We start from the raw sequence: 8,995 nt of genomic DNA, 5'->3' as shown, positions 1-8,995 counted from the left end.
TCTTAAGTTGGTGATCAAGTCGTGTACTAGGATTCGCACATTTATTGGTTAGTCACGTATTGGGAGTCGTGCATTGAAAAGAAAGATTGTCACTACAGAACAAATCCAATTAGGTATTGGGGTAAGGGTTCAACTGTAGGTTGGTATAAGGTACTAGGATTCTTTTACTTGTAACTGCTTGTTTTGATAATAGTGGATTCTCAGGAGTGGTGACCTTAAAATCTCTCAGTGGGGTTTTTGCCGAGTAGGTTTCCCCATTCGTAAAAAAATCACCATGTCAATTTAATTTTTGCTGCATATTTAGTTTAATTGGTGATTTGTTTGTGCTACCATGCATATTGTATGGTAATCTGAATAATTAATCAACTTGGCTAATTAATTAGTTAATTTATCACAAGAGGTCAACACATTCTTGGCCTATCATATTTCAATAGTTTAAACTTTTAGCACAATCAGTAATTTAACATACTTTCTCCTGTCAATGGGGGTAAAACCTGCAACACAAGCATGTAGTTTAGAAGGGAATGAACTTCTTTTAGGGTGATTAAGTTTAGAAGGCAATTATTCCTGATTTATCTCTTTTTTTTTTTTTTTTTTTTGAGAGAAATATTCTTAGTGTGTGTTAGATTATGATACAACATATTGCATGGTAGTGCTAAATTAATTTAATTTAAAAACAACACTATCGCAGTTAATTATTTTTCCGTGCATAAAATGTGAAGCCCAAGATTCGACATTCTATGGTGCATAGAAATTTCGATTTCTTATGACAAAATCTCTCTTTGGAGGATGAGATTGACAAAATTCAAATCTATTTATGTCTAAATAACCCAACATAATGAGGGTGGAGAAATAACCGTTTTCCCCTAATTATTAGGCATTTTTATTCCCATTTCACAATAGCAAACTCATGGTGTCCTGCAAAATGAAATGCCTAGTAACAAAGTATAGACAAATCATGGCAAATTTTGATCAAATCACAATTCTTAGACCTGCACATGAATTATATTAGACAATCTTTAATCCATAAAGCTTGGAAGGTGTAGGCGAGGTTTGATGAGAACTTCAAGTGGGGTGGCTTTGTTGTTTGTGGTACCAATTGTCTCAGTCATATCAACCTTTGCATCCGAGGGAATTGAGATATCATACATGTGTAGAAAACTAGCCAATGCTAAGTGAACCATTTGAAGGGCAAAAGATATTCCAGGACATACAGGACATACTCTTCTACCACTTCCAAATGGGAGCAATTTGAAATTTTAACCCCTAACATCAACATTCTTGTGGGTGGTGAGAAATCTTTCGAGCTTGAACTCTAATGGGTTTGACCATATGCGTGGATCTGTTTGGATTTTCCATACGTTTGTGATTAATCGAGTGCCTTTTGGAACATGGTAACCACCTATAATGCAATTCTCAGTGAATTCACATGGTCCTGCTAGTCGAGCTGCAAGATACAAACGTAATGTCTCTTTAACTATGGCTTGGAGATAGACTAGCTTACTGATGTTTGATTCATTTACAATTCTTTCCCTGCCCACTTGGACACCAGGCTCATCTTGGGCCTTCTTCAACACATGGCGGTTGTTTAGCAATAACGCTATTGTCCAAGTTAGAGTAACTGTGCTAGTGTTACTGCCTCCAGCAATCATACTCTGCAAAGTGCATACCTTTTGTTAGAATGCAAATGTAACGCAAAAAATGTCCTATGTTTTGGAGCTTTAGCTTGTAAGGAAAAGCAAAGAAGCATAATTATATACACGAGGCAATACAGAATATAGTAACACAGCAAATTGTTACATTGAAGTAAGACATTACATGGTCAAATTTTATAATTAATACACACACACACACACACACACACACATATATATATATATATATTTGCAATACACCTCTTTTTTTTCTAAAGTGCAAGGCCTAAAAAGAAAACTATTCATCTACTATTTAAGGAAATGTGGTATATTAGCTTAGAAGTGAAAGTTTTTCAACAAAACAAAGGAATGGGCTGCCTAGCGCCCTTAATTTGGTTTGAATATGATTTATGAAATTTAGTATGTGTTTGGATAGCGCTTCTTCTCTGTGTGGCTGCGTTTTGTTCTTTTGTTTTTTTTTCTTTTTTTTTTTTTTTTTTTTTTTTTGGAGATGCGCGTTTTTGTCTTTTCTAGTGAGTCTCGTGTGCTATTCATGAAACCCACAAACATCATTTTTCACTAAAAATTTCATTAAAAATGGGTCCCACGGCACTATTCACACATTTAAAAATTATTTTGCTACAGTATTTTCCGTTTTTAGTTTTTAGTTTTCAGCAAAATAGGCGATATTCAAACGGACCTTTAGTGTGCATTTAGCATTGGCTTAAAATCAGTTTTTTTAACTCTTCAGTTTATTTTTGCTACTATTTATAGATCTCATTACACTTTTTGATACTATTCATTAGTCTTATAGTACTATTTCAGCTATTTTTAATTTTATCTACAGTATTTTAACAAAAAGTTTCAGTTGCAACTAAAAAGTCAATTTTGAGATGATTATTTTTGGTATGCATTGCATTTGAGAGCAAGGCCCCTTGTGCAAAAGCTGCAAAAATTCATGAAGAAGTGAAGAGAAAACATACCAAACATGTGGCTTTGTTGATTGTATCAGCATTGTAACCTTCAAGCTCAGCGCCATCAAGGACAGAAAGCATTATGTCCATGAAATCTTCCTCCCCTTTATTCTCAGATGAAGCTCTCTTTCGCTTATGCTCTTCCAACTATTCCCCAAGAATTCCATCTAATTCCTTTGCAGTTTTCTTCATGGCCTTTTCATGTCCACCCAAATCTAACCACCCAAGAAAAGGAATAGCATCGGACACCACAAACAACCCCAAAAGATGAATGAAGGCCCCCAAGGCCTTTTGGCAATGCCAAGCCTCTTCTTCATTAACCCCATCACTAGTACCAAAGTACCTTTTACCAGCAATCATCCTAAGAATCACGTTGAGTTCATATCCCCAAACCATTGCTTCAACTCCACCGAAATCAAGCCTGACCTATTCTTTTTCTTGATCCAAAGTTTGTATAAATCTTTTATATCGTTCTCAATTTCAGAGACTCTAATGTGGGAAAGCATCTCAAGCCGGCGATTAGATAGTAGCTCTAAAGTGGTTATTTTATGCAATTCATGCCAATAGGGACCATGGGGTGCAAAGCCAAACATAGCATAGTTATAGCACAAGTGTTTTATGGCAACTAGTTTGGGTTGCGAGGACACGGCCAAGTCATTGGTGGTGAAGCACTCCTTAGCCATCTCCCAACTACTCAACACCAAAGCAGGGTGCAATCCAAGCTTGATTGTAAAAAGTGGTCCATACTTGTCGGCCATGGCTCCTAAAGTGATGTGGGGAGTCTGAGTTGCTCCCAACAGAGGAAGGTGACCAATTACAAGCCATGCACCAGCAGAAATTGGTGCTGTTTTGGCAAGGCCAACTTTGGACCTCTTTAGAAGATAGTAGGAGAAAAGAATTATGGCTAAAAGTCTAGCTATGGTAGCAGAATTTAGGGAAGGTGGAAGAAAATCCATTTTAGTTTAAGGTTGCGGGGACTCCTCTAGATACCTTTTGTGAGAATCCTTTATGTTTATGTATTCATTTTTGGGTGCATCATAGCCCCATGGGTCCAGCCCACACCTTATAAAAGCTCTAAATGAGCTTATCTTGCAAGCTTGTAGAAAAGAGAAATGACTTTAGGCGTATGGGACACGTTGGTTTTTGGCCGAAGCAAAACAAAGGCCATTCGGCCATTTCGCGTTGGACTTTAGTAATCATTTATTTTAATTCACGCGATAAACATGGAAGGATTTAGGATTTTTCTTTAACATGACATTTTGGGCCTATTTGGTATATGTGTTTAAATAATAGTTTTTAGTTTTTTTTTTGAAAATATGTGTGTGTAAAAAAGTGTGTAAAAATACGTGTAATATTGTTTAAAAACTGAAAACATGTGTTTAAATACATGTACCAAACAGGCCCTTTGTTTGTGTGGTCTGTTTTTATTTTAGGTAACTTCTATGAGTAGTGATAAATTTAATACAACTTTTTTTACATTAAACTTACAAATTGTTGTGTCACCAGTTATAAATAATAGGCAATTTAAATATTTAATTATAATATGATCGAAATCTATTAATTACATTTATTATCACAACAGCTTATAAATTTTATGTAGTAAAATGTGTACTTCTTTTAACCTATTTGTGTTAGTATGGATATCTTCCAAAAGAATGAGGATGTCTTGCATTCCTTAAAGATGCTTCAACATAATGCATTTTGAATGATGTATCCTCGTCATGTGTTATTCTAAAAAATTGTGTAAGGTATTATGCTAAAACCTTTAATAAAAAATGATTATGTTGAATAAGTTTGAAGAAGTGTAGATTATGTAGAATGCATTTTCTCACATTCAACCAATTTTATTAGTATGACTATGTTATTAGTACGACCATAGTAACAAAAAGAATTAATTGTTTCTTATAAATATATTTTACAAATAAAAATAAAAATTCATTATAATTGACATTCATTACATAAAATCCCAAAAATAAAAAATTGTATTTATTAATATCCATTACATACATTATAATTGACGTACTTTTCGTTCTATCTCTTTTTGTTTTTAATTATTTTTCCCCCCTCTTTATTTCCCACCATTCAATACAACCCACTTCCCTATCTATCTTTCCTCACTTTATCCCCACCACACGTTCAACCGACCATCACTCCCTTCAATTTTATCACTTTCTTTTTTCCTCACTATCTCTCTATCCCAACGATTCTCGATCTCTATCTCTCTTTCCACTCTCTTTTTCCTTTTTCACCAGTTCTCTTCAATCTCTTTCCCCTTTATTTATTTATTTTTCTTTCTTCACTGATTCACCAAATGCTTGATTGGCAAATCCCAATCACCCTATCTATATAGTTGGAAGTTTGGAATAGACTGCAAAAATATGTATACATATATAGTAGTAGTAGGTGCAATTGCTTCTAGGCCGACATCTTCATCGAAAGGTGATGTTCACCATGGAAGTCATGAATCAAATACATAATATATAAATCAATTATTTTTATTTTTATTTATTCTCGTAATACTATAAGTTTTTGAAACTTCACAATTTCACCCATGATTTTTCTCAAATGTATTTTTAAATTGAATGTAAAGTCTATTTCATAATTACACTCCCCATTAAGATCTTAGCCCATCATATTTATAGAAAATAATCAATGATTGCAAATTTCTCCTATCTAGGTTTAGGTTATTTTCACTCAACAACATTAAACTTATCGGTAATACCACAGCACATGTTTTAGCAAGAAAAGCTAACCCAACATAATGAAGGTGGAGAAATAACCATATTCTCCAATTAGGCATTGTTATTTCCACATCTTGCAATTTGGCACACCTACCAACAAAGTACAAACAAATCAGGTCAAATTTTGATAGAATCACATTTCTTACGGTCTGTTTAGAATCCGCTTATTTTACTAAAATTAAAAACTTTGTTGAAATAGTATAGTGGACTCAAGAATAATACCACAAAGTGCAGTGGAATCCATGAATAGTAGCAAAAATAAGTTGAATAGTAAATAAGTTAGCAAAAATAATTTTTGCCAAACAAACACTTAAACATGCACATACGGCTGCACATGAATTCTACTACATAGTCTTTAATCCCTAAAGCTTGGAAGGTGAAGGCGAGGTTTAATGAGAACTTCAAGTGGGGTGGCTTTGTGGTTTGTGAGTCCAGTTGTCTCAGTCATATCAACCTTAGCATCGGAGGGCATTGAGATATCATATACGTGTAGAAAACTAGCCAGTGCTAAGGGAACCATTTGGAGGGCAAAAGATATTCCAGGGCATGCGCTTTTGCCACTTCCAAATGGGAGCAATTCGAAATTTTGACTCCTAACATCAACATTCTTATGGGTGGTGAGAAATCTTTCGGGCTTGAACTCTAATGGGTCTAGCCATATGCCTAGATCTGTTTGGATTTTCCAAAGGTTTGTGATTAATTGAGTTCCTTTTGGAACATGGTATCCACCTATAATGCAATTCTCATAAAATACACGTGGTTCTGATAATCGACCTATGAGATACAAACGTAATGTCTCTTTAACTATGGCTTGGAGATAGACTAGCTTACTAAGGTCTAATTTGTTTAGAATTCTTTCCTTCCCCACTTGGACATCAAGCTCATCTTGTGCAATCTTCAACACATGGCAGTTGTTTAGTAGTAGCGCTATTGCCCAAGTTAGGGTAATTGAGGTAGTGTCACTACCTCCTGCAATCATAATCTGCAAGGTACATTTTGGTTTAATTTTTGGGTTGAAATGAGCCTCTAAAGCAAAAAATCTTGGCATCTTGTATTTTATAGCTTAACTTGTGAGATCATGATAGCTATGAAGCAAGGACCCATGCAATTAGGAAATGGATACACAATAGTACGTACTAATTATTATACAACAAAACAATTTTTGAGAAATTATGCTATCACTTGTTAGTAACTCATACAATGCACAAGAAAAATTAATATAATACTATATTTAAAATATATTATGAAATTTGATAAATATAATAATTATTAATAGACATTTATTAAAATTATGTTTGCGTATGCAAATATTTATTTCACTATTTAAAGAACATATAATATTCTATGTATGAGAATAATGACGTGTAAATTTATGAGATCTCAAAGCTTACATGACGCAATATTATGAGATTAACTAAAAGTTTAATGTCATCAACTTTATACGAATATTATAGATTATAAATTATAGATATGATCAATATTTGAAATTTAATTACTATATATTAAAATTAATTTTATTCATCATAATTTATATTTATTTTAAGCTATACAAACTAATAACAACTATCAAAATCACCAAAAATATAACTAAAAAAAAAAAAATGAATGTTCAAATAGTGTATAAACCACAATGAATGTTTAGACCCCCAATTTACAAAATACCAATTCAAGCTTTATATCAAACAATGTATGTGCGAAAAATGATTATAAGCTTATACCAGAATTGATAAACAATCTAAACCAAATAAAATCACATCCACAGCGGAAATTAAATGGCAAAGATTAAGAGAAGAGAGATTCAAATACAAGGACAACACAATGATGTGTTATTGAAGAGGAAACCGAAGCCCTCGGCGTAAAACCTCTTCGCTGCTCTCAAAACTGTCAATAATCCACTAAAGAATGAAATTAGGATACATGAACAATAGAAGACCCTCCATGCCTAATCTACCCAGTGTACCTAAGCCCTCCAAACCTCTTGCTCCAACGAGGTTGCGCCGAACCTTTGTTTTCTTTAACTTACCAGATTTTGCTATAGCCTATAGCATCAACCAATAACCATTGATCCTTTCCTAATTGCTTCTCAAAGCACCAAATAGCATTCTCACAGATGTGGGTATGGTGAGAAAATGATTTGGGTAAGAACCTCTCAAAGATGTAACAATGGAGAGAATGAAAGTAGAGGAATTTGAAAAGTCTTTATGTAAAGATTGTGAAAGAATCAATCTTATTTTTCTCTAGGGTTTCTCTCTCAAAATTCTTTCTAGAAGCTCTCTACATTTCGTGGGTATAAGGGGAAGGGGTATTTATACTGAGGTGAGAGTGGAATGCGAAGAGTCAGGTTTTTCAAAACAGGGCTGGCTAGCAGCTTAGCCTTGCAACTTGACTGAGTCGCAAGTTCAAGCCGCGAGATAACAGAACGGCCAGGCTGAAATTTTTTTCCTGTAGTGCTCCAGTTGGCGTGACTGTTCATCTTCTCTGCACGCTTCACTCATGTGTTGCAATTGGCAACTTACCAGTCGCGAGTCATCCGCGAGTTCCTGCCGCGAGTCTCTGCATCCTTGCACAATCTTGAGCATTTCTTCACACTCTCTTACTCACTACCCTTACATGATTCCCACCTAAATACAGGGTTACTAATTGTTAAATTACAAGCAAATTTGGCACAGAATAAAGCCAATACAATGGTTGATTAAATTCAACCTTACAATCTTTCCCTTTAGCTATTCCATGACAAAATCCTACAACAAACTCTAAACTTAACACGTAAGTTGGGAACAGTTGATCAAAACTCACTCACACCTAACTCTAGAATCTATGAAACTCTTGAACCATAAAAACAAGTATCTCATGAAACACAACAACACAATATGATCATTGTATGCAGAAAACTTGTAATGCATATGGAGCAAGCATAATGCGATCAACCACAATGGAAATAAGTAATAAACCAAGGCTTGACCAAAAACGAACAATCACTATAAAAAGTTATCACAATGCTCATTCACACATGGAATGAACATTCGGACATGCAAGCTAATAAGCTCAATTGCAAAGTATCATTTGCATGTCTAATGCTTAACCAATGCAACAACACTAGGATTTTGCATTAAGGACATAAAATCCAACAAAGGGCATAAGAGTGATGTACTTAAAGAAAATACATGACATTTAACAATAAGTACTAAAGCTACAAAGCATGGGTACATGAACCTTAAAAGCTTACAAAAGCAACAGGTACAAACAAAACCTAAACTAAATAACAAAACATAAAGACTGAAATATGTTGGAAATTTAGACCCCTTAAACACACAGATTGCGTAGCCTAGATTAATTAGCCAAGTTGTTACTTAGTCAAATTAAGCAATTCTAGGTTAAAACAATCTAAACAATCATATCAAGATATAAAGCAGCGGAAAATAAATAACACAAGATATGATCACCCAGGAAACCACACGGTAAAAACCTGGGGAGGATTTGACCCACCGATCCTCAAGGCTAACCTGAATTCACTATGAAAGAATTGAAGTTCGTACAAAAGGACTACAAGCTCCCCGCTCGACTTCCTAATGCTACCCACCAGTAGAACTTCCTGACACGACCACGCGCAGGCTCCGAATCCACGGACTACTTCTTTCTTGAATTC

The 8,995-nt window shown here is 34.6% G+C and overlaps 1 protein-coding gene and 1 pseudogene across 1 annotated transcript; both read right to left on the bottom strand.

Annotated features, from left to right (window-relative positions):
• Window positions 1–919: 919 nt before the first annotated feature.
• LOC112006828 (cytochrome P450 82A3-like) lies at window positions 920–3,590 on the bottom strand (annotated as a pseudogene).
• A 2,114-nt stretch (window positions 3,591–5,704) lies between these two features.
• Window positions 5,705–6,397, bottom strand: LOC112006821 (cytochrome P450 82A3-like). Its single transcript, XM_065776940.1, has one exon. The coding sequence runs from the start codon at window positions 6,395–6,397 to the stop codon at window positions 5,705–5,707; it is 693 nt and encodes a 230-aa protein (XP_065633012.1).
• Window positions 6,398–8,995: the final 2,598 nt, after the last annotated feature.

Source organism: Quercus suber, unplaced genomic scaffold (genome assembly GCF_002906115.3).
Source record: "Quercus suber isolate HL8 unplaced genomic scaffold, Cork oak 2.0 scaffold_145, whole genome shotgun sequence".
In the NCBI taxonomy this organism is placed as follows: Eukaryota; Viridiplantae; Streptophyta; class Magnoliopsida; order Fagales; family Fagaceae; genus Quercus; species Quercus suber.
This window is presented reverse-complemented; position numbering and strand designations above follow the sequence as displayed.

Excerpts from the sequence above, each read along its gene's own strand:
- LOC112006821 (XM_065776940.1), bottom strand. The coding sequence starts at position 6,397 with ATGCCAAGATTTTTTGCTTTAGAGGCTCATTTCAACCCAAAAATTAAA.